The sequence below is a fragment of the Coenobita brevimanus genome, chromosome 89 (genome assembly GCF_032717465.1).
Source record: "Coenobita brevimanus isolate Jiangsu-jjx chromosome 89, ASM3271746v2, whole genome shotgun sequence".
NCBI lineage: Eukaryota > Metazoa > Arthropoda > Malacostraca > Decapoda > Coenobitidae > Coenobita > Coenobita brevimanus.
The window spans coordinates 26,490,151-26,516,421 of NC_137042.1; the positions used below are offsets into that span (position 1 = coordinate 26,490,151).

Consider the following 26,271-nt stretch of genomic DNA (forward strand, 5'->3'; position numbering starts at 1 on the left):
CCTTCCAAATACAGTACTCCCCTCCAGTGTTCATACAACATTCCCAACATATTTTCCAGTTCTAGAGTATGTTTTCAGGGATGGTGTGCAGTTCTCGTAGCAAATTTTCCTCTATCTCTTCTATCATCTGAAATTGGCAACCTTTCAGGGTGGATTTCAACTTTAGGAACAAAAAAAAAAAAGTCTGCAGGGACCATATCCGGAGAGTATGGCTACTGGGGGTTGATAGTCATTTCGTGTTTCACCAAAAAGTCACTGATAAGGAGCAATGCATGAGCAGGTGCATTGTCATGATGCAGCATCTAGGTTTTGTTTGTTCACGGCTCAGGCCTCTTCCTTCGAACTACCTCCCTCAAATACTTCAGGATGTCCAAGTAAAACTCTTTATTGACTGTCTGACCATGTGGAACAAAAAAAAAAAAGATCATCAGCACCACCTTCACATTTGAGCAAATCTGATGTGCTTTTTTTTGGTCACAGTGACAATATTCCAATCCACTGAAACAATAGCCATTTTATTTTGACATGGTAGCTGTACACACACACCTGTTATGACATTTTTCAGAAAGTTTTCATTGGCATTTGAACAAACAGTTCCTAAGTGACTGTGACATGATTCTCTTTTTGCTCATCTGTCAGCAGACGTGGCACAAATTTTGTGGCAACACAATGCTTCTACAATTTTTGAGTTAAAATCATGTGGTACAAACTTTTATGGATGCCTTCTTCTTTGGACACTTCACGGACGGTCGGGCAACAATTTTTGTAGATCACAGCATCCACTTTGTCAAGGTGATTCTTGTCTGTTGATGTGGAAGGCCATCCAGATTTGGGATCATCTTCAGTGGATGTTCTTCCCAATTTGAACAGCTGGAACCACTTGTGACATTGCATATGGTTCAAACAATCCTCCCCGTAATCCAGTTGCAACATCTGAAAAGTCTCCGTAAAAGATTTTCCAAATATGAAACAGAATTACATGCAAACATGTTTCCTTGCAGGATCCTTCATTGTTCAGCTTGGCGAAAAATAACCAAGTGCACTAAACACACATTCACTCAATCATGGGTACTGCGATGACTAATTGGCATGGTGTGATGTGGTTAGTGTTAGACTAAAGTTCAAAGTCGCCATTACATGGCACTCACATAATGAGCGTGCTATGCTGGCTCATTGGCATAGTATTAGAAAAGTTTGGTTTCGTTTTGGACAGACCTAATGTAACATCTTCTGTTTGACCTGTGTTCACTGTCATATGCATTGAGTGACCATTATAATGTGTAAATGTTTTACAGTCCTCATATGTTTCCACCACTTTTTCAATACAGTACACCGCGTTTCTTATTTTCCATAAGGGCTAAGGCGTTGCCCCCCGGATAGAGGACTTTGGTTTGGAGTATGTAGCACCTTATGCCCTAATGCCCTTCCTGATATCTGCCAATGACCCTTGGGTGGACTCAAACCTCCAACCCTTCGGTCAGGGGTCTAACCCACTGAGCCACGGCTGCTAGAACCTGCTAAGTGACAAAAACACTACCTCTTCTAGCAGGGCAGCCGTTTGGTGAGAGAGAGCCATTATGGAATGTTATTTTTCATTCATTTATTATGGAATATTTTTCATTCATTCATTTATGTGAAATGTTATTCCATGAAATATCCCTTGCCACGTAGAGCACTTGCACCCAAGATATGATGGAGACACCTCATACTCACTTGGTTCCCACATGGCTGCACTCACAATCAGTAAGCAAATTCTGCACAGCCCAAGGTGTCTAATGCCTCTATGGACAGCAGCTGTTAGCCATAAGCAGGTGCCATCAAATCACAATGTTAGCACCGTGGATACAAACTGGGCTCCCTTTTTGCCTGCAAGACAGAACATGACTATTCACCTCAAGGGAACCTCCTCTGCTCCTCACAGATCTGTTGACCATCTCTTGCCACTACTACTCTTCCCCCTACCTTGCCGCTTCCCTCAATGCCTACCCCACCTTGACTGTATCCCTCCTATTGTGCTGTCCATATCATTCAAGACCATTACTACTTTGCCTGTGCCATCCCACTCCAGGCTGTTTATCCAGTCTGTACTTATATCCCTACCAGTACCACCCATACTCTCTCTCAGTGATGCTGCATGCCAGACACTGATGACTCTGCCTTGCATTCTTATCCCTTTCCATGTGTCCTCTTGGACCCTGTTGGAAGGAGATAAGTCAAGTGTAACAGCATTGAAAATTAGCTGAGAGGAACATGTGGAGTTACATGGAGGGAGAGACAGGCAAATGAAGAGGTGAAGGAGTTTTGTAGTACTGAGGTGGATGTGATTGGAAGTGTTGAGGTAAATTCTGTGGTGAAGAGGATGTGAAATGAGGTTTATGTTAATGAAGTCGAGGGATGGAGTAGAGAGAGATGTGAAAAAGGGAGGGTGGCAGGGCAGCCTAATGGTTGAGGACAGGTCGACTTAGAGGCCAGTTGTATGTGGCTGCCTCTTCTGGGATTAAGGGTAGCAGGGTGGCCCAGTGGTAGAGTGCTTGACTCAAGACCTCGGGACCGAGATTTTGCGCCCTGCCTGGTGTCATGTGCACGGAGTGACTTATGCTGAAAGTTACCGTTCCACTCAGTGCTTATGCACTACCAGGAGGAAATGAGTTGATGCTGAAAGTACCCGCTTGTTATCAAGAATTGTGCCATTTATCACCAACATTTTATAAAATATGTCGGGAAGGTAGTTGGATGTCTTATTGACCTATGGGCAACTATAGGTCGATATATATTACTTGAATTACTTGAAGAAGTCTAGATGCCAAGGCCTCACAGTGGTGGTGGTCCACCGCTGCACCCCAGTCCTGTGCCCCTTTGTTTGAGGTCCAGCCAGTCCGGGACAAAGTTTGAGGCTGCCCTGCAGAGTTGGATGTAACCCGGGACAGGAGGTTCGTCTGGTATCTCCGCCAGGAATCTGTCCAGAGCTCTCTTGAAGACCTCTACCGAGCAGCCCTTTTTGTCTCTCAGTACTTTGGAGAGGCAGTTAAAGAGTTTTGGTCCATTTATGTTGAAACTGTATCCTAAGAGGGTTTTAATCTTGTGTGGTGCCTGGCTGGGTGGTGCTCTTCTTGCACACTGCCGTCCAGCACGGTCACTTGGATGTAGAACTATTCCTGATGGGTTTGGAACTAGTCCCTCCAAGATCTTCCAGACATAGATGGCCATATATCACTCCTTGTCTGCTGAGAGTACATTTTCAGGGATTTTAGCCTGCTCCAATAATCACGTGACTTCATTCCCCTGATGTGGCGTGTGAGGCGACGTTGGACAGATTCTAGGGCTTGAATGTCTGCAACCTTATGGGGTGACCAGAGCTGGCTGCAGTAATCCAGGATGGGTTGGACAAGAGCCTTCCATAGGGTTACAAGGCATTCCGCTTCTCTTGTACCGAAAGTTCTCAGTATCCACCCAGCTACTTTTCTTTCTTTACTGTTTCTTGAATGTGGCGCTGAAATTTTTCATCTTCACTAAGATAAACTCCCAGGCATTTGACCTCACTGCTGGTGCTTATGGCTTGTCCATCTTCAGTGTAGATATCTGTAGAGCTTTTTAGATTTTGTAAGGGACCACATCTGAGCAGCTCAAATTTATCACTGTTAAAGACCACGTTGTTTTTCCGTGCCCAGTAATAGACAGTATTCAGATAGATAGATATAGATATATATAGAGAGATTGATAGATATAAATAGATAATGTTACAGGCAGCTTGCGGAATCAGTCGTGTTTAAAGGTTAGTTTAGTTTAGGTTTATTTAGGTTGATTTAGGATAAGTTTAAGTTAATTTAGGCCAAATCGAGAAGGGAGCGGTCTCCGTGCATATAACACCGGTATAGCTGCCTTGAGATATCTCTTCCCGTCACGCCAGCAGGATATTATAGCTCGGGAGGATTATTCCTCCTACGGGAATAAGACGTCTGGTTATAGATACACATAGATTAATGAATTTGGGGGCCAAAAAAATAACCACAGACAGGCAGAGCAAGAGTCAGTTTTCATGCTGGCTCTGGGTCAAGGAGGCCCCCCGCCCCCCATTTTGTTTCCAAATTTGCTAGCGTTTTTTCCCATAACTTTCATATATGAACAACTTTTAACGTTTACCGAGAGAATACTTGTTATGGAAGTTACATTCGGGAGAGTTGAATAGGTTTTCATCAAAAATTTCATGGATTTTCTTTGCATTTATCATTTTAGTAACTAGTGACAGGTTAACCTTGTGACTGGTAACTGTGGTTCCAACCTCCAGCCTCCAGGTGGAGTTAGTGAGTCGTGTGTGTTTTGAAATCGAAGGGAAAACGTGATTTTGTTTATTTGATTATAGTACATTCCAGAATGAAGGACAAAGACTTGTTTGATATGAATTTAGAAGAGAAGAGGCTAAAAACCTTTAAGAAGTGGCCATTCAGTAGTGAATCGGGAATCAGCAAAGAAAAAGTAAGGTTGAGAGGTTTCAGAATCTATGGTATCCACAACTGTAAATTTTACGGTAATACCTAAATGACAGCTAATGCCTGTCAAATGCCTATCACTGTTTCTGCGGTACTGTAGGAATCAGCAAAGAAGAAGTAAGGGTGTAAGGAGTTAAAGTCCATGGGATCCAAAACTTGATAGCTTGAAGTAGTACGGTACCTAAATGACAGCAAATGCTCATAACCATTTCTTTTTGCGGTACCGTAGCAGGTTAACCCGGCATCAATGCTTAGCGTATTTTTCACCATTTTGTATACGGAAGTGTCAGAATTTCCAAGCTGATATTACCTAGAATAAAATCTAAGCCCATAGGCCTAGTCTTCAGTGGCTGTGTACACCACAGGCCATATGCATATATAATTATGTCAGTCCACTGATCAGTCTAGGAAACTCTTAACAGTCCATCAGTCCTGTTTATACTGTGAAGCACTAATTAAGTAATTTTGATAATTTTCTCATTTCAGCCCATACTCTGATAAATCTGTGGTTTTCTTCTGTTCTTACCTTACCATACCTAATTGTATCTTTACAGGAATGAGTCTAGCTCGTACTGTCCTGTGTATTAAACCATTTTCATGATACATATCCTTAAATTTATGAATATTTTTGGCACATGCTGTTTCATTCAGTAGTGCATTCCACTGATCAATTGCCCTATTTGGGAAACTGAATTTCCTTGTCTTTATCGCCTCTCTTTTTATGTAGGTTTTTGCTGCGCCCTCCTACTGATGCATCCTTGTAGGTTATATGTACATTTATGTCTGTTTTCTTTCACTGAGATGCATTCATATAGCATAATCATGTCTCTTTTTCCTTCTTTCCTGTAGTGTTGGTAAATTCAATTTTTCTAGTCTTTGTAGCTTAGATCCCCTAAACTTGGTACTCATCTTTTAGCTGCCCTTTGTACTTTGTCAATCTTATCTATGTGTTTTTTTAGACGAAGATTCCCGACTACTGATGCATGTGCCAGGGTTGGTGTGATGAATGATGTTATTATCTTTCTCAGCGTGTTTTCGTTTATATATGTGAATGCTGTTCTCATATTAGCAAGCAATGTATACGGTACATGTTACGTATACTGTACCTTCTCACTGGTGTGGTCAGCTGGAGATAGTCTGTTATTGATAATCACTCCTAGGTCATGCCAACGGCCATGCCACGTTGAGTACACCGCTTCCTGTCCGATCAGCGAAGTTAAGCAACGTTGGGTCTGGTTAGTACTTGGATGGGTGACCGCCTGGGAACACCAGATGCTGTTGGCATCCCTACGTGTCAAGTGGAGTTGGTGGAGGATTAGTGCCCCTCCCTGTAAAACAATTAACTCTAAGCCCTTGACCACCCCGTTTGGGATACATGGCATCTGGCAATGGATGGATGGACTCCTAGGTCCTTCTCCCATTCTGATACTGGTATGTGTAGGGTTGATCTTCTCAACTTATAATCCCAATATGGTCTTTTCTCACTTTTACCAAACTTAATCACATGACACTTGTCAACATTGAATTCCATTTGCCATTTATTGTTCAATTCATGAATCTTATTTAATTCTTCTTGCATCTCTTTGCAAGAATCTGTGTTAGTAATTTTCCTTTGTATTTTTGCATCATCCGCAAACATATTTAGATAGCTTCCATTTCCACTGTTACTATCTGTGTCATTAATGTGTACTACAAACATAATTGGTGCCAGCACTGAGCCCTGTGGAACTTCATTAGTCACTTCCCTCCGTGATGAGTAATTTCCCCTTAATACTGTTCTTATTTCCCTTTTTCTGAGAAAATCCTGCATCCAGCAGTACAGATTGTCTTGGATACTTCCTTGATGGAACAGTTTCCATAAAAGTCTTTGGTGCGGTACTCTGTCAAATCTATCTATCTATCTATTGCCAGACGCCACAATCCCGCAAGGAGTGGCCATTTGACTCTGAGTTATTTGTTATACAGGGAGGGGCACTAACCCTTCACCAACCCACTTGTTGACACGTAGGGAGCACGTATGGTTTGGTTATATGGTTACCACCCAGCGTTGTAAATGGTTTCTTGGCTTACAGGAAACCATTTGGCTTGTCACTCAATGTAAAGCCACCTGTAATGGAAAGAAAAGCAATAAGAAGTGACAGGAAAGAAGTGAGAAATAGGAAGAGAGGAGGGCAAGCACAGAAAAAGAATGATAAAAGCTAAGGAAGAAGTAGGCAGCACTACATCAAGTGAGTAGATGATGGTCGCCACCACCTACCACTACTCTGTCAAATGCTTTCTTGAAATCTAAATAGATACTCTCCACCCGTCCTTCTCTTTTCTGTAATATTTCTGTATCTGTCATAGTAGCTTAACAGATTAGTAACACATGATTTACCCTTTCTAAAATCGAACTGCCTTTCTGTTATCATACTGTGTTCTACTAGATGGTTTACCCAAACTTTTCATATCAGCTTTTCTAATATCTTACAACACTGGTCAGTGATACTGGTCGGTAGTTGAGTGGATTCTGTCCATTCCCATTCTTGAATAGGAGAATAATGTTTGCTTTCTTCCAAATACAGTACCGGTATCAGGTAGTTCACCTTGACCTAAGGATTCCTTGAATATTAAATATTAACTCTTCTGCACATTCCTGTAGCACCCAGCCTGAAATTTCGTCAGGACCATTTTGCTTCTCCTTTGTCTAATTTACTTGCGATACGGTAACTCTTCCTGTACTTCTTTTTCTGATATGCGTATGGTATATATGGTACACTAATACGTGTGGGCATGCATGTGCCATATCGTCTCTTTCAAAATTATTTTCTTTTGTAAAAACTGATTGGAAGTTTTTATTTAGTGCTTCACAGATATCTTTCTCTTGTGTATAGATGATTTCCTCATCCGTAATGGACTGTATTTTATCTTTAACGCGTTAACTGCTCATGGTTGATTTTAGAGGTGTCTGTGGTCCTCAGACATAGGGGTAAAACTGAAATTTCCCAGAGGCCAAATCTTGTCTTAGGAACTGAGAGAATACATGCGAAAGTATATAGTAACAAAATATTAGCTCAGTATTTACCTTGGTAAAGCCGTGGATATTGGAATGTATGGTTTTCATTTTCGGTTTCGGTTTCAGTTTTGAAGGCTCCAACATGCTTTCATGTGTCGGCCTTGGTCACCTTGGTGCTGTATTCAAAATGCACCGGCACGGCCAGGGCTATATTGAGCAGTCGCACTCGGAACAGCCCAGGCTGTATAGAGCAGTTAACGGGTTAACTTTGGTTTTGATTCAGATGTAGCTGTAAAATAGCTTAGGTTGATAACTGCATTTATTTATAATGTCTTCCTCAAACTGTCTCTGAGCTTCCCTCCTTAGCTTTATATAATCTTTTCTTGTCTGTTTACAGTTGTTATGTGCCCTCTTACTATTGTGTCTTCTGTACCTATTCCACAGCAAGTCCCATTTTTGTTTTGATTTTTTACATTCTGTATTAAACGAATTCTTTATTTTCATTTCTGTTTGTTTGTGCTGAGGGATGTAATTTGGACTCTTATTTCATAAAGATCACAGAATTTTCTACGGTATATATAATATTTGAATCTTGTCCCCTAAGCTCCTTTCCCCAGTCTTTTTCCAAGAAGTACTTTTTCAGGTCATGATAGTTGCCCTTTTTGTAACTCTCATTACTGGTAACGTGATATGCAATCCTGGAGTTACAATTTAATACTGTATTTATAATTATATATTTGTATACTGTATTTATTTTCTAATCTGCCTTCACTTCTGACTTCCTAATACTGTATGATGTACGGTACTACCGGTATTGTATATTGAAATACTGATATTTACTGTAGCACTTGTGTCCATTAGCTATGGCAGATATGACCGTTGTACTGTATTATGTGTTCTTTCGTATTTTCCTGTTGTGTGGTATGTATATGTGAAATCTCACGACTGATTTTCTATTTCTGTTACCGTTATGTGTTTAAATATTTGCAGATGGCCGCAGCTGGCTTCTACTTCATAGGCAACAAAAGAGAACCAGATCTTGTCAAGTGCTATATCTGCTTAAAAGAACTGGATGGGTGGGAGGAGGAGGACAGTGCTTGGTAAGAACAGTGGGATGATATTGAAGGGAAGGCTGTTTTAAAACCATTAACCTTTTCGGTACCAGATAATCGCTGCAGTCCCAGGTTGTGTATCCCAGATAATTCAAGTTTCTTGCTGAGGCTACATTATGCAAAATAATTGTGTATTTTATGTGTATTTCATTTATAATAACGTTAATTATGAAATCAGTGAATAATTGTTCATGGTAAACTAGTAAATAACAATCATCATATTGTTTATAAAGGCTCCAACATGCTTGCATGCAATGGACTACTACAGCTGCTACTGCTACCACTAGTAATAATAATAATAATATTACCTTTCCTCTCCATCCTTCTTTCCCTCTATTTTCTTCTTGTCTTTCTTTCCTTGTCCTTCTGCCTACGGGTAACTTTACACTCCCTCTTCTGTCTTTCTTTCCTTCATTCTTTCCACTTCCTTCAGCCTGTGGGTGACTCTACACTGAGTGACAAGCCAAATGGTTTCCTGTGTACCAGGAAACCATTTACTATGCTGGGTGGTAACCATATAACCAAATTTTGGCGCCTGGTGGTTTAGTGGGTAATTATTGCTCTCCAATCGGATTGAGCCGGTGAAGGTTTATATCTAAGGGATGGTTGGGGTTGATTGCTCATGTAATGCCACTCAGGGATGAGTGAGGCTGGTCACTCTCATCTTAAATGTCAGGACCAACTCCCTAGCCCTGGGCTCCTACACTCCTCATGGGGCAATGTAGGATTGGATGATGGATGGATGGATGAATAATAATCCATCATCATCATCATCATCCTGACCTCCTTTCCCACCCTAGGGGAGGGTGAGGAGTACCAATGTCCAGACAGACTAAATTTGCCCAATCCAATGGGCCAAGCTTCCGTTCACTCATCATTCAAGCCCCCTGGAATCCTGGCTCTATCTGATACGCCAAAAACATTCACCACGTTCTGTGGCTTCACATAAACATATCCGATAGTCAGTCCTAATGCTGTCATGTTAAAATAGGCTGCCAAATCCCTGATCATGCACTTCTCCTCACAATAATTATCCAGCCAGCTCGATCTCTTGTTAGTCCCCTATCCTCATCGACTTCCAAACCTCTCTTCCTCACACACTCATCCACCATATCTCTCCACCTTCTCCTTGGCCTGCCTCACCTCCTCCCTCCTTCAGTTTCACTCAGATATACCATTTTCACCACTCTGTTGTTATCCATTCTCTCCACATGACCATACCATCTTAGTACACTCTCTTCGATTCTGGTGTCCACAGACTTCCTCACTCCACATCTTTCACGAATCACATTAATTTGTATCGTATCCACTCTCTGTACTCCACATACTGTACATTCCTCAGCAATCCCATCTCCACTGCTCTTGCTCTTGACTTTCATTTTCATACCACACATCCATATGTTAAAGTTGGTACTAACACATCTTTATGTAAGCCTTGTGCAGCTGCAACACTCAAGCCTTTGTTTTTTATCAAGGCCTTCATTGCATCAGCTACTTTCCTTCCTTGTGTCACTCTACTTTCCACTTCTTTTGCATATTTTCCTTTCTTTTCAGTCCCTGTACCCAGGTATTTGAACTCTCTCACCATTTCCAGTCTCTCTCCATTCACTGTAACATCATGCCAGGAGTCACCTTCTCTCTCAGTAACCATCACTTTACTCCTTTCGGCATTTACTCTCAAGGCACGACGCTCACAAGTATCAGCAAAACTCTGCACTGTTCTACCAAGTTCCTGTCCGGTATTTGCAAGTAGTACTGCATCATTAGCTTACAACACTTTTGAGATATTTCATCCATCACCATTCATTACCAGTGCCATCCCCCTCTCCATTACTTATGTTTGTAGCTACGTCTCTCATCACCCCATCTATAGGCTGTATATAGTGAACAACCATGGGGACATCACACCACCTTTTCACACGCCCAGACTGATCGTGAACCATTCACCTAGATGCTCATTAACCCTTACACATGCTCCATCTCTGTCTACTTTGTCAAATGCTTTTTCCAGATCCATGAATGCCATAAACCTTATAATAATAATAATAATAATAATAATAACAATTCAGTAACAGCTACCTGCACATGTCTGGAAAAACAGGTCTGCTCTTTCATTTGTCCATGAACACAGTGCTGTCATCACATTATCATCAAGAATCTATTTATATGCATTCCCTTGCTGTACAAGGTTCCTCTGGGATCAGTACTCGTATTAGGTCCAGTTCATTTCACCACATACACCAGCAGTTTGTTATGTCTGCTTGTTGCACACAATGTTGCCCTTCTCTTGTATGCTAATGACACTCAGCTTTATGTGATGATAACAAATATTGCTGGTACTAAGATAAAAATGAAACACCTGATGGCTAATATATATATATGTCTGGATGGTTAAGAAAAACTTAAGCTAAATGATAATAAAACTAAGATCATCATCATCCAAGGAAATGGAAGAGGTTGTGATGCAGAGCACTTGTTGATCGTTTATTTTGGTGAATCACAGCTTCGTTCAGCAACAACTGTTTGAAACTTGGGAATTTACTTTGATTCAGAATTAGGCTACAAGGAGCATGTTAAGCAGATTGCAAGAAGCTGTAATCTGCGCATGAGAAATCTCTGTTTTGCAAAATAGTTAATGAACAGACACTGCCTGTTGGCATTAGTTCACTCAGGTACCTTGTCTCATGTTGATTATTGCATTGCATTATTGACCTCCCAATTTATTAGTTAAAGTAGGTTCAGTTGGTCCTAAATAGAGCTGCAAGGTTTGGTTTTGGTCTTCCACCAAGGTTGTCAATAAAAGCATTGAATTTAAACTTTGTCTTATGGCTTTCAAGGTTCTTTCGTTTGGTGAACCTAAGTATCTTGCTGACCTACTGAAACGTTTGCCAGCTTGTTCTGGTGCAATACTGTGGAGCAGCAGACCAGCAGTGGTACTCAGCGCCTTGAAGAGATAGGAGCTGTCTGACAGTCATCTTTTTCCGAGCTGTCATTTTCTTGTGTTGCACTGAAGTACTGTACAGTAAGCAGCTCTTTTCTATAAGACAGACTACTTCTGAGACTTCCTGTAATAGGTAACTTGAGATTTTAGCTATCTAGAGAGGGTAAGAACTTGAAAGAGGAGTGATGACAGAAGGCTACAAGTTTAGTTGAAGCCTCGGTCATAGATGCAGTTGTGTACACAAAATTATCAGCCATATATGTATATACAGTATATGTATATATAATGTACGAGGTGCTACCTAAAAGTTCCAGTAATTTAAATATTGTAGGAAAATAAGTTACCTTACCTCCTAGTTCTCACTGTCGCCTTGGGCATGTATACAGTGGTCCCAGCGTTTTTTCCCTGAGTCCATGCATCCCTGGAAGGCTTCAGGCGTGATGGTCTTGAGCACCTCCTGTGATTCTGTCTGGATCTCCTCAATTGAGTCATATCAATGCCCTTTCAGTCATAATTTCAACTTGGAAAACAAGAAAAACTCACAGGGGACAAGGTCAGGCGAATAGGGAGATGGGGAATGACTACCATGTTTGTGGAAGCCAGGATCCACCAGACAACAACTGATGTGTGGGTGGTGGCGTTGTCATGATGCAGGACCCAGTCCTTGTTCTTCCGCTGACAGATTGACCGGGTGGGATGAATTCCTTGTGAACAAGAAAAAAACGATCAACATCGACTTGATATTGCTGCGCCATTGGTCCGCCATTGCAAAACCTCCAAACCACCTACACACCATATTACAATAGTAAGCATAGCTCAACAACATGTCTGCTCACAGACATGGCTGGGGCCACACTGACGCACAAGGAGTGCTGCTGACTTCTCCTAGCGGCAAAAGGCAAAACTGCAAATGGTTGGCTCCCTCTGTTCAAATTACTGGAACTTTGGGATGGCACCTATATATATATATATATATATATATATAGATAGATAGATATTATTTCAATAGACAGTGGTGAAATGTTGAAGCATGGGTGAGAGACAGTAGTACAATGGATGCGGAAGATGTGCAGATTGGCCTGGGAGGAGGATAAAGTCCTGGAGGATTGGAAGTCAGTTATAAATATTCCCCTGTACAAAGGAAAAGGGGAAAAAGAAGTGTGTGGTAATCACAGGGGCATTTGTCTTCTCAGTGTAATAGGAAAAGTATATGGTAGGATACTTATCGACACAGTTAGGGAAATAACAGAGAAATTAGTTGGAGAATTGCAGGGAGGTTTTAGGAGGGGAAGAGGTTGTGTAGACCAGATATTCATTCTTAGGTCTTTAGTGGAAAAGTTTCTAGAGAAGGGAAAGAAGTTGTATGCAGTCTTCATGGAGTTGAAAAAAGCACATGACAGGGTGGATAGACAAGGATTGTGGAAAGTATTAAGAATAAATGGAGTAGATGGGAAGTTGTTGAATGCTGTGAAGAGTATATATGAGGGTGCTAAGGCTGCAGTGCATGTGGATAGTGAACTGAGTGAATTTTTCTAATTTTGGGTTGAAACAGGGATGTGTCATGTCTCCATGGCTGTTCTATCTGTATAATGAAGTTATAAAAGAGATACATGGTAGGGCAGTGGATGTTGGAGCAGTACTAATGAGAGGGCAGTGTGTGGAATTTCCCTGTACTGTTGTTTGCAGATGATACTGTGTTGTTAAGTGAAGATGAAGGGGAGCTGCAAGGCTTGGTGAATGAGTTTGGGAGTGTGTGTAAGAAACGGAACCTAAAGATGAATGTAGGGAAGGGTAAAGTTATGGTCTTCGAGAGAAATGAAGTCACTGAATGTACAATGAGGTTGGATGAAGAGGAAATGGAAAATATGAGTGTATGGAAGTAATTGGGTAATGTGATGAGTAAGTTCAGAGAGTGAAGTGCTGAAAGGGTACAACAAGGAAGAAAGGTTGCTGGTTCTTTGAAAAAAGTCATAAGAAACAGGGAAGTGAGCATGAAAGGGAAAAAGTTACTGTATGACAGTATTGTGATACCAACGTTGACATATGGAAGTGAAGCTTGGACCTTGTTGAAGGGACACAAAGGGTGAGAGCAGCAGAAATTGGTTATTTGAGAGGAGCATGTGGGGTCACATGGAGAGAGAGAGAGACTGACAAATGAGGAAGTGAAGGAGCATTGTGGTGTGGATGTGGATGTGATAGGAAGCATTAGGTTGGTTTGGCTGTGTGGAGAGGATGGAGAGCGAGAGACTGAAGAGGAGAGTGTACGTGAGTGAGGTTAAGGGGGGGGAGAGGGAGAGGGAGGCCAAGGATGAGATGGAGGGATGGAGTGGAGAGGTATTTGAGAGAGGGGTGTGTGAACTGGGAGCAGGCAGTGAAATGGCCAGGGACAGGGCAACATGGAGGTGATTTGTTTGTGGCCACCTCTTACGGGATTAAGGCATCTTGTCAATAGTTCACCATCTATCAGGGTTTTTCTTTCTCTTTTGGGCTGTATCTCACCTAATCCTTGTGTAGGAAAGGAGTTTAGGATGATCATATATTTTTTGCACTGGCATAGTCAAGGAGGGTGGATCCAGAACTTGTGCTGCTTGGACCCAGTAGTACCACTTTGGGGTCTTACCATCTGAATGCAACACAGTAAAAGGCCTGTTATCCGAATGACAGGGGACCAAGGGTCTTTCGTAACTGTTTTTTTTTTTTTGAGGGGGGGGGAGGGCTGTTTAGAGGGACCTCTGAAAATATTAGAAATACTGTATGTTCATGATCATTAAGTAAACACGTATAATGATATGCGTTATTATTTTACTCACCGGAAATACATAGAAGTGTAGCTGATTAGTTGCATACGGGTACATCCAAGAGCAAATCCAAGCCAGATAAATTCATAGATGAAGCCCAGAGAAAAAATCCACTTGATTCACTTAGTTATCACTCACTTCACTCAACATTAACTACTGTAGGTAATTTTATCTCAGTACACTTAAATTTATTACTGCACTTAAAAGTATATTATCACTACAGTATTCTTTAAAACTACCATGGTGTCTCAAAAAATTCAGTGTCTTGGGATATTCAGTTTACTGGTGGTCAGATTAAAGGACTTTTGCTGTAAATTTACTCATGGTAGATGTGCTGGTGAATGCAGGAAGAATATAAGCCTCACTGAGGGAGAGTGCATGCCATTGACCTAGGGGCTGAGTATTCAGACCCACCCATGATGTGTTGGTTGATATCAGGAAGGGCATCTGGTCATAATGTACTATATGCTCCAGCAGGTAAACTTGCACTTGTTACACATGGGGATATTCCACAGTCTCCTTGTAATGTAAATGGTTAGTGGCAGTTTGACACTTCCCAAAAACTGGCTGTCAAAAAGGAAGTGTGAAACAGTTGTTCTTAAAATTTTTGCAGTTTTCTGTCCATAACTTACTTTATTTTGTTTTGCCCTTTTTCTCATCATTCCCTATTTCCTCAGTATCTTTTCTTCATTTTTTTTAACCTATACTTATTTATTCAGCAACTTCATTTACATTAGAGTTTTTTTTCATAAATGTAAATAAATATATTTATTTCATTTTGCCCATTGGTCTTGACTGATACCATGTATAATCCCAGGGAGGAACACAAGATTCATGCACCATACTGCCAGTTTATCCAGCTCAACAAACCCAACAGTGAAATCACTTTGCAAGATGCACATGAACTTGAAATGCACCGGATGCTGAACCTCACAGTGAGTACAGTAGTAATTTTGGGAATGGAGAACTCTCCATTCTGTAGTGCAGTATCCCTGCCTATCATGCACCCATGTGTCTCTTCATGAGTTTGACACGGTGCATAATAAATGATTTTAGCATTAGGAGTGTTGAAGGTGGTGACAGAATACTGTACTTGTTACTTTATACAACCCAGTGATTTCTGGAGTTCTAATTCTTCCAGCATTAGCTGTCAGTTAAGTTACAGTATATTATTAGCAAATACTCCTTGTGTTAAGTGGTAGGTGGTGGCAACCATCATCTACTCACTTCATGTAGTGTTTTGTACCCCTTCCTTCACTTTATTATTTATTTATTATTTATTTGTGTGTGTGTGTGTGTGTGTGTGTGTGTGTGTGTGTGTGTGTGTGTGTTTGCCCTCTTCTTTTGCTGTTTTTACCATCTTTTTGGTCACTGTTCATTACTCTTCTTTCCACTTCAGGTGGCACTACTGTACACGGAGTGACAAACCTAATAGTTTCTTTTAATCCATCCAGTGCTGGATGGTAACCATATAACCAAATAATGGGATGTATGGAGCCTGCTTTCAAGCCCCTGTTAACTGAGTGGAGTGACACAAATGCAGCCTCCATTTGGGAACCAAATTTCAGCACTCTTCCCTGGATATCATTGTGACAACAAGGGCAGCTGATCACTCTATGGGATGGCCCTTCAGGGTTGGTTTCTTGCCTGCAGTGGATGGATCTGCCTGACCAGACAGACTGGGGTTGCTCAACAGCAACAACAACAACAGCTCGTGTTCCTGTTTTCCGGCATTCTTTGTACATCCATACCTCCTCTGTTTCTTTTCTCCACTGTGCAGCTTGAATTCTTTTCTTTCCTTAATACCCAATCTTGCATATAGCCCATTCCATTCTTGCTTATTTCATATATAGAAATTCTCAAAACAACCACTGTACTGGCCTTAAGATGCTCATTTCGGCTGCATGCATCTTCAACATTTCTTCACTCAGTGTTCAGGTGTTATGCCCTTATGTAAGTACCATACAGTGTCCCTCACTGCCGTACACTACTTCACTTTTAAACCAGCCAACCCTTCATCGAGAACACTGATCAGGTCTGATTAATTATATATATATATATATATATATATATATATATATATATTTATATATATATATATACACACACACACACACACCAGTTTAATGATGCACTTGATTAAGTAAAAACCCATCGTTAGGCAGGGTATTGTACCTCGGGGGGTAGATTTAACATGTATAGGGGTGCATTTTTGATCTGTGGGTGTCCCCCCCAACCAAGTCCTAAATCCATCCAAATAAATCCAAAAACAAGTTTCTAGCCAACCTAAACCCTCAAATAGCTTTAAAACAAGCTAAACTAAGCCTAAAAGCAGTTTATAACTCACCTAAACCCAAAAATAAACTCTGAAATTCATCAAAAATGTCTAGAAAAAATCAGACTCGGTAAACTGTACCCCAAAATGACAATGTTCACCCCACCCATGACTAAAACACATTAATCCAAGTCTAAAAACAGTTTATAAATCAACATAAACACAAAATTTAAGTCTAAAATATGATCAAAATTGGTAAAAAAAAAAAAAAAAAAAATGTTATACCGGGGTTTGGCCATTGTTCGGCGGGATACGGTGGTACAGTATTTCTACCCCCATCGCTATGCCAGGGTATCGCATATAGGGGTATCGTATCTCAGAGTCTGCCTGTACTGTATATTATATATACTGTATATATATAGTGGTAGGTAGGGATGCTCACCATCCACTCACTTGATGTAGTGCTGTTTTCAGGTGTCTGCCATTTCCTCTTTTCCTTTCATTTTTCCATCCTTCCTATTCTGTCATTATTTTCTTCATTCTTTCCTCCTCCTTCTGCTATGGGTGACCTTACACTCCCTCTTCTTTGTCTTTCTTTCCTTCATTCTTTCTTCTTCCTTCTGCCTATGGGTGACTCTACACTAAGTGACAAGCCAAATGATTTCCTGTACACCAGGAAACCATTTACTACTCTGGGTGGTGACCATATAACCAAATTATGGTGCCTGGTGGTTTAGTGGGTAATTATTGCGCTCCAGTCGGATTGAGCCGGTGAAGGTTTATATCCAAGGGATGGTTGGGGTTGCTTGCTCTTGTAATGCCACTCAGGGACGAGTGAGGCTGGTCACTCTCATCTTAATTTAAACGTCGGGACCAACTCCCTAGCCCTGGGCTCCTACGCTCCTCATGGGAGAGTGTAGGATTGGATGATGGATGGATGGATGGTAAATACTCTTATGAACATAATCAGTTTGAATTTTTGGCCCACCTCAGGCCATCATCAGGTACTACAACTGTCCTTTTAGTCAGCACAGACATGATAAAAAAGAAGAACCAGGACTTTATTGAAACTATAAAACTAAAGAAAAAGTAAAAACTACCCTCCTTCCCATATAAAAACTCAAAAAGAAATCCCCAGCCAAAACAATTGTCTGTTTGACCACAACTCAAACCCCCCAAACTGAAGCGAACAAACCGAAACAACCTATAGGTTTGAACAAAGAATCCATTAAGTATTATTAACTACATTAATTTCAGGTCTATACTTTTCTGTTAGTAGTTTTTCCTCCTAGTAAAGCATCAGCTGAATTGCTTAATTTAGCTACCACCTGAAAATCATTGGAAGGAAAAGGGTGGTCATGGGTTAATGAATGCTAATAGCTGAAAATGCCATCTGATGCAAATATTGTCCTGTTCTGTAGCTCTTTCCCATATGTTCAGATAATATCAGAACATATGGGAAAGGGTTCAGATAAGAATATTTATGTGCCCCTCATATGAAGGTAGGGAAGACTTTAATTTCAGAGTGTAGATGAGTTGTGGGAGTGATTTTGGTACAGCCAGCAGTGATGCATAGGGCATTCTCTGTATGATATTCAAGGTGTTGTAGTGAGTATTAGATAGGATGTGAGCCTATGCTGGAAAGGCAAAGGACATCACTGATCCTGCATATTGCTTGTGGAGTAAGGAGACTGTTTCTTTTTGTTGCCCAAAGTCTGACTCTGTAGTTGCTGTAAGTGCACTGAATCTCGGAGTGCACTGGCTCGTGTCTTGTCCATGGTCCTTGAAGATGAATCCAGTGTTATATGTCACTCCAAGGATCTAAGTGGAGGGTATGTATGGCAGACACATATTAAGTGTGATGTGGGGGAGTACCTGTGTTCATGTTTACTGCTGGTGATGAGTGTGGTGGTGGATTTGGTTGGGGCGATCATCAGTTGGTTGTCCCTAATCCAAGTCTGCAGGATGTTGGGGTAGTCCTGCTGCAGTGTATATGCTGTGTCTGCAGTGTGGTGTGTGGTTATTATGGTGGTGGTGGTATCTGCATAAGAGGCATGTTTGTGGGTGGTTGGGGTGTAGGTTGAAGAGTGTGAGAGCATGGAGCTGTGTAGGGAAATTTCATGTTTGTGATGGCTTGTTGTGGAATGTAATGTGTGCTTCTACCAGACACATAGTTGGCAAGCCTGCAGTTGGTGGTGTTCTCCATTTCTGCGTGTATATTTGGGTGATTAGGGCATTAAAAAAAAAAAAAGTTTTGTTGTTTGTTAGCTATAAGAAAGATTTGGAAGGCATGAATGATTGTGTGGGTCATTTTACTTGGCTATGATGATAGCTAGTTTTCCTCCTTTTGTGCTTTCTCTTTTCCTTTGTGAATCATACCAACCTATTTCTTAAGTGAAAGTAATGTTATGATGATACTTAATACTATTTGAATTATTTATTTTTTACAGAAAAAAATACTCCCCAAAATAGTGGAAGAGTTCAAGAAAGAGGCACAGAAGACACGAGAGGACTTAAAAAATCTTTTTTAATGGACTTCCAGGTGCCAGAAAAAGCCTAAAGAATAAAAATTGCCACTTATGATCAAAGATAATAAGAGCACAGGTAAAATACTGTACTGTGTTCGAACCTGTGCTACTAGGGTTATTATTAGTATATCTAAAGCACAATTACTATTCAGTACTAGTGCAGTAATTATTGTGCTGTAAATAAAGCAACTTATTAAATACCACTGTGAGAAGGGAAGCTGCTCTCCAGACACTGCCAGTATTGTCATACACTGTACTGCGATTAAAACACTGTAGTAACTTATACTTTTGTGTATCCCTATTTGTTTTCCTATCCACTCCATGGGATTAGTGAGAGTCGTTAAGAGTATTATAATTAATATGGTCTCTGATAATCCTTATCCTCATTCTCTTTTTGTTCTGCATCATGTGGAATGGTAAATACTGTATCCAGATTCTGGAAAATAAAATTGACAAGCAAAAGTAGGTATCAGCAGAGCATCAGTCTTAAATTCCACGCATCCATTCAGTCACCATTCAAGCCTGCAAAAATCTTTGCTCTTTTGCACAGTATCCATAATAACATTACCATACAAATCCCTGTGGAATATACTCCAACAAAAAATATCCCCTGTTAATCTAGTCTTATAACCTTGGAATACAGTTAAACCTCAGTACAGTATATTAGACTAGTTTGAACTTAATTTACACTAGTTTTGACTTAATTAAAGTTTAGTATACTGTAATTTAATTTTCACTGAATTGGAATTCTATGATTATGTTGGTCTACATTTCAATATTAGTGTATCTTGGAAAAGCCTGGCACAACTGCATGAGTGTAAGACACTATCCATATTAGCATATTGTAGTAAGGAAGAAATGTGCATGTTCATTAATGAACTTGATTATATTATAGTGATGATAACAGCCAGTCACATGTACTCTCTTTCTGGTCCATGAGGACCCAGAGCCTGAAGTTGTATTTGACCAAGTCTGAGACTATAAGAGAAGAAAGTGGACAGTTTTAGGTGCCTGATAAAGAGTGTCCAATATGGTGAAGTTTTACTGTATACAGTTTTTGTTAAACTACATGGTTACAATAAAGCAGAACTTTTAACTATAGTTCATGAAGTATATAGATTTCCCTTCTGTGCATGTGCATGCGTGCGCTCACGCGCAGTGGTAACGTTCCCGCTTGCCAACTGGTGGATGGGAGTTCGCGCCTCGCTCAGGTTGCGAAAAGTTTCACTGACGAAGTGGGTGGTTACTGTCCCCCTGGAGCAAGGGGACGGGTGTGTGCGTGTGTGAAGGTCACAGCCTTGCCCTTAGATCGGACTATATGAGCTCTCAGCTTCCTTCCGGGAGGGTAAAAGCTGACCATCACGACCATCAAGTGATCCTGACCGACCCGGTGAATTACACACACACACACACACACACACACACAGGACATGACAGACTTATGTGGGCAAACTTTCACTTATTTTGTGAACAGGAAGTATAACTCAAATATTATTTCCTTCTCCATGTAATGAATTTTGTGTAAAGTCAACATTAAGTAATAAAAAAAACTGTTGAGCATATAGGATGGAATTTAAACCAGCAACCATTGTTTACAAGTGATATGGCTGGGCATTTGACACTGACCCCCAAACATGAGAACACCAAGACAAAAATAAGATTAAGTAGCACAAGAAACCTGGCATCATCTAAAGAACTAGAAGGTTTTGACACCTAGTTGAAAAACAATGAGGGATGAAATTTTATGAGGATGTGTTGGTTAGAACTAAAAATTTGGAAAGGCAATTTCAACGTAGTGTAGCAAAAGAAATTTTGACAAGAACTGAAACTTTGGAGAAGAAATTAATGAAGTCTGTGATATAGCAGTAAACAGTTTTGACATCATGAGAAAAATAAATAACAGAAAATAGGTTAGAGGAAATAGAAATGAGGAGGGTAAAACATCAGCAAAGGAAGTAAGAAAAAATACAAACAAAAAGCTAAAAAGCAAATAAAGATGCTGAAAGAATATATGAAATATTAAAGGGAAGCCTACGAGAAAATATGACTAAATTGGAGGAAGAAGTTATTGTTGTTGTGCCACCCCAGTGTGTCGGATCAAGAAGATCTACCAACCGTAGGCAAGCGACCACCTCTTGCAGGGCCATCCTATGAAGTGAACCAATGTTCCCATGTGGTTGACAGAGTCTCACCACAGTGAAGCATGGGTATTAGCGTGGAGGTTTGGTTCCTTGGGTGGATGCTGCATTTGCATCTCCACCCAGTTAACAGGGGCACCACAGTAGTCTCTATGTCATCCCGTTCTTTGGCTATATGGTTACCACCTCTCATTATAAATGGTTTCCTTAGTTACTAGAAACCATTTGGGTTGTCACTCAGTGTAAAGCCACCTGATGTGGAAAAAATAGTAACAATTACAGAAAGGGTGGGAGAAATAGGAAGTGTAGAGAAATAGAAAATAATGATAGACATGAAGGAAGAAGTAGGGAGTACAAGTGAGTGGATGATGGGTGCTCCCACCTACCACCAGATATGCTATGTTAATTGATAATGAAAGTGGTAAGACCTAGATTAGAATATGCTGCAACTGTGTGGTCTTCTCACTTAAAAAAATGTATTTGAAAAAGTTCAGAGTGCCTAAGAAGATGATATCTAACGAGAAAATTGCTGTGTGAGGAGAGGTAACAAAGGCTGAAATTACCTATATTAAATGAGAGAAGAGAAAGAGGAGACATGATAATGTATAAGTGTATGTATAGTACTGAAAAGTTTGATAGAGATGATTACTGGTATATCATAGGGGATGGTGTACATCAAGAGGACATAGTTGTAAACTTCAGCTGCCACAGTGCTTGGATGACACAAGAAAATATAGTTTTCTGAACATAAGTATGAATGTGTGGTAAATGCTGTGAATATCCATATTCTTTCATGGAAAAGTTGAATAGCTGTAACACTAGAGACAGGATAATACAAGTGTAGTACACATATCCTGTAAAATACAATTAGGTGAATACATACACATTCATAACACCATACATAAAATGATGTTTTCAGGAATTCCCATATTGGGGTTGGCCATGGTACACCTGGTGATTTCTGTGGACTGGTAGCTAAACCCACTTCCAAAACTAGCTAATCACTTCCCAGCCGTTGTTGGAAGCTGTTGGGGAAAAGGGAAATCTGAGATATGTAATAAGATTTGTAACAATGTGAGGCACATCTTGAACTCTGACTCATGTACAGACTCTCAGAAGAAAGATCACCAAGTGATTGTACTTAAGACTGAATGTTTCCAGCCTAAGAGTGATGATTGTGTGGTTTGTTACCAAGCTTGTAGCCATATTTTTCACGTGGTAGCTCCTCCCATGGTTGATATCCATCTGCTTATTCTGTCTGTATCTATGTGTGCGCATGCATGTGTGTATGTGCAGTGAAAGTGGGGAGATGGTATGGGGTATAAGGGCTTAAAAGTAAATGCAGATAAAAACAGAAGTGATGGTATCTAGGGCTGGGGATGGTACTGTCAAAGAAGAGGGAAAGTGGCCATGTGCAATTTGTCACAAGGGTGTAGGAAGTAATTCCATCTTGTGCAGTGTTTGTGATATGCTGGTGCATAAGAGATGTAGTGTTATTAGAGGTAGACTGCGAGATAATGCTGATTTCATTTGTGCGATGTGTTGGGGAGAGCATGTGGATATTGCCTGGCACGAAAGGATTGAACTTGAGTGTGTGGAAGAGTTTTGTTGTTTGGGAGATATGTGCTGGAGGTGAGGCAGGAGCTAGCTCTGTGGCTAGAGTGAGGAGTGGTTGGAAGAAGTTCAGGGAGCTGTTACTTCTCCTGACACTGAGAGGGCTCTCCCCTCGTGCTAAGGGATCTTTGTATGCAGCAAATGTTAGGAGAGTAATGCTGAATGATAGTGAGTCCTGGGCAGTAAAGGAAGAGGATATTCACAGGCTCAAACATACAGAAATGTAAATGATTAGGTGGATGTGCAATGCGTCCTTGAGTGCAAGGCCTGGGGGGGCTAGGTTTATGATAGAAGAGTTGAGAGGTAGGATCGGACTGTAGTGTATTGGTGTTGTGATGAGGAGAGGTAGACTGAGATGGTTTAGGCATATGGAGAGGATGGGGATGATAATTGGGTGCAGAATGTGAGAAGTGTTAAGGTTGGGGGTAGGGTAACGAGATCAGACCGAAAAAGACCCGGGACGAGGGCATTGAGTGTGACCTCAGGGCTGAGACAAAAACAGGGAGGCTGTCAGAAATCGAGCGGCATGGAGAGCCACCATTAAGTGGCCAAGGCCAATGCATCCAAACAAGTTGAAGCTTTCAAAAACAAAAATGAGAAATTGTAGTGTATACATTTTTGCATAAACTGATAGTAGCCTTTAAACATGGAAAGTTATACCAACAGTGTACAGTTTCATAACCATACAGGTGGAATTGAACTTAGTGATATTATTTACTTGAAGGTAATGTTCCATCCATCATCCAATCCTGTGTTGCCCCATGAGGAGCAAAGGAGCCTGGGGTTAGGCAAGTTGGTCCTGACATTTAACCAGATGAGAGTGACCAGCCTCACTCATCCCTGAGTGGCATAACATGAGCAATAAACCCCAACCACCCCTTGAATATAAACCTACAGAGGCTTAATCTGACTGGAGTGCCTTAATTACCCACTAAACCACCAGGTGCCATAATTTGGTTATATGGTTACCACCCAGCATGGTAAATGGTTCCCTGGTGTACAGGAAACCATTTGGCTTGTCACTCAGTGCAGAGTCACCCATAGGCAGAAGGAAGAGGATAGGATGAAGGAATGAAAGACGAAAGAGGAAGGAAGGAAGAGAGGAAAGGGCAGACACCCAAAGAAGCATTACACTGAGTGAGTGGACAGTGTTCTATGATGAAATTTTACATGTTATAGTTTACATATTATGTTGGAGTGGCCCTAATGAGAGAGGGCAGTGTGTGGAAACACCCTGTACTGTTGTTTATAGATGATACTGTGCTGTCATGTGAATACGAAGGGGAGCTGCAAGGCTTGGTGAATGAATTTGGAGTGTAAGAAACGGAACCTAAAGGTGAATGTAGGGAAGGGTAAAGTTATGGTCTTTGAGAGAAATGAAGTCGCTGAATGTACAGTGAGGCTGGATAAGGAGGAAATGGAAAATGTGAGTTCACTTAAGTACTTGGGTAGTGTGATGAGTAAGGATGGAAGTTTAGGTGAAGTGCTTGAAAGGCTACAAGGAAGAAAGGTTGCTGGTTCTTTGAAAGTAGTGATAAGAAACAGGGAAGTGTGCATGGAAGTGAAAAAGTTACTGCATGACAGTATTGTGATACCAATGCTAACGTATGGAAGTGAAGGGGGACCTGGTTGGAGGGACACAAGTCAAGAGTGAGAGCAGTGGAAATTAGTTATTTGAGAGGAGCATGTGGGGTCACATGAAGAGACAGACTGACAAATGAGGAAGTGGAGGAGCGTTGTGGTCTGGTTGTGGATGTGATAGGAAGCGTTATGAGAAACACACTGAGGTGGCTTGGCCATGTGGAAAGATGGAGAGCGAGATACTGACAAGGAGAGAGTATATGAATGAGTTGGAGGGGGGGAAGGAGGAGGGAGAGGCTAAGGATGAGGTGTAGGGGGGGAGAGGAAGGGGGAGGCCAAGGATGGAGTGGAGAGGTATATGAGAGGGGAGTGTGAGCTGGGAGCAGGGCAGTGAAATGGCAGGGGACAGGGCAACATGGAGGTGATTTGTTTGTTGCCACCCCTTATGGGATAATGGCGTCTGGCAATAAATAGATAGATGGTTACAACTGTGATACATCTTTAATCTAGCAAACTGCATAACAAACATTTCCATACTGTAATATATTCAGTCATTCTGCATACAGTATACCATAGTCCCCTAAGTGTGGATTAATTCTTGTTTGTCACTGTTGTAGTGTATTGTTAGGTTATTTTGTATCTTAGACACTCAGAAGTGGTGGCTGACAAATGCCAAAATTCTAAGAATAGAGAGAGATTATTTCAATATTTCAATGCTCAAATCTTTTATTGCATAGCCGTGTTTTTTTGCCTTCATTTCTTAGTGTCTCATTTGCAGTTTAATGTCTATCTCTATTGCCAGACACCTTAATCCCTTATACGGGGTGGCCACAAACAAATTGCCTCCATGTCACCCTGTCCCCCGCCATTTCACTGCTCTGCTCCCAATTCACACACCCTTCTCTCATATACCTCTCCATTCCATCCCTCCATCTCATCCTTGGCCTTTCTCTCCCTCTCTCCCCCTCCACCTCACTCACATACACTCTCCTCATCAGTCTCTCACCCTCCATCCTCTCCACATGGCCAAACCACCTCAATGTGTTTTTCCTAATGTTTCCTATCACATCCACATCCACACCACAATGCTCCTTCACATCCTCATTTGTCAGTCTGTTTCTCCATGTGACTTCACAGGCTCCTCTCAATTAACTAATTTCCATTGCTCTCACTCTTGACTTGTGTCCCTCCAACAACGCCCAAGCTTCACTTCCATATGTTAGAGTTGGTGTCACAGTACTGTCATGCAGTAACTTTTTCACTTCCATGCTCACTTCCCTGTTTCTTATCACTGCCTTCAAGGAACCGGCAACCTTTCTTCCCGGTTGTACCCTTTCAAGCACTTCACCCTCCAAACCTCCATCCTTACTCATCACACTACCCAGGTATTTAAACATACTCACATTTTCCATTTCCTCATCATCCAGCTTCATTATACATTCACTGACTTCACCTCTCTTGAAGACCATAACTTTACTCTTCCCTACATTCACCTTTAGATTCCGTTTCTTACACACTCTCCCAAACTCATCAACCAAGCCTTGCAGCTCCCCGTCGTCTTCACTTAACAACACAGTATCATCTGCAAACAACAGTACAGGGAGTTTCCAAACACTACCCTCTGTCACTAGGGCCACTCCAACATCCACTGCCCTACCTTGTATCTCTTTTATAACCCCATCCATATTCAGATTGAACAACCAACCATGGAGACATGACACATCCCTGTTTCAACCCAACCTTCAAAGAGAAAAATTCACTCAGTTCACTGTCCACACGCACTGCAGCCATAGCACCCTCAT

At 41.1% G+C, this 26,271-nt stretch overlaps 1 protein-coding gene and 1 non-coding gene across 2 annotated transcripts; both read left to right on the forward strand.

Annotated features, from left to right (window-relative positions):
• Nucleotides 1-4,316: 4,316 nt before the first annotated feature.
• Nucleotides 4,317-20,191, forward strand: Det (baculoviral IAP repeat containing deterin). The gene is made up of 4 exons (XM_080281346.1): nucleotides 4,317-4,473; nucleotides 8,473-8,582; nucleotides 15,151-15,268; nucleotides 19,059-20,191. Exons 1-4 carry the CDS (start codon nucleotides 4,372-4,374, stop codon nucleotides 19,137-19,139), a joined length of 411 nt encoding a protein of 136 aa, XP_080137472.1. The 5' UTR covers nucleotides 4,317-4,371; the 3' UTR covers nucleotides 19,140-20,191.
• Nucleotides 5,653-5,771, forward strand: LOC145411483 (5S ribosomal RNA). The gene has a single exon (XR_013899424.1). It is a non-coding gene; the product is annotated as a 5S ribosomal RNA (ribosomal RNA).
• Nucleotides 20,192-26,271: the final 6,080 nt, after the last annotated feature.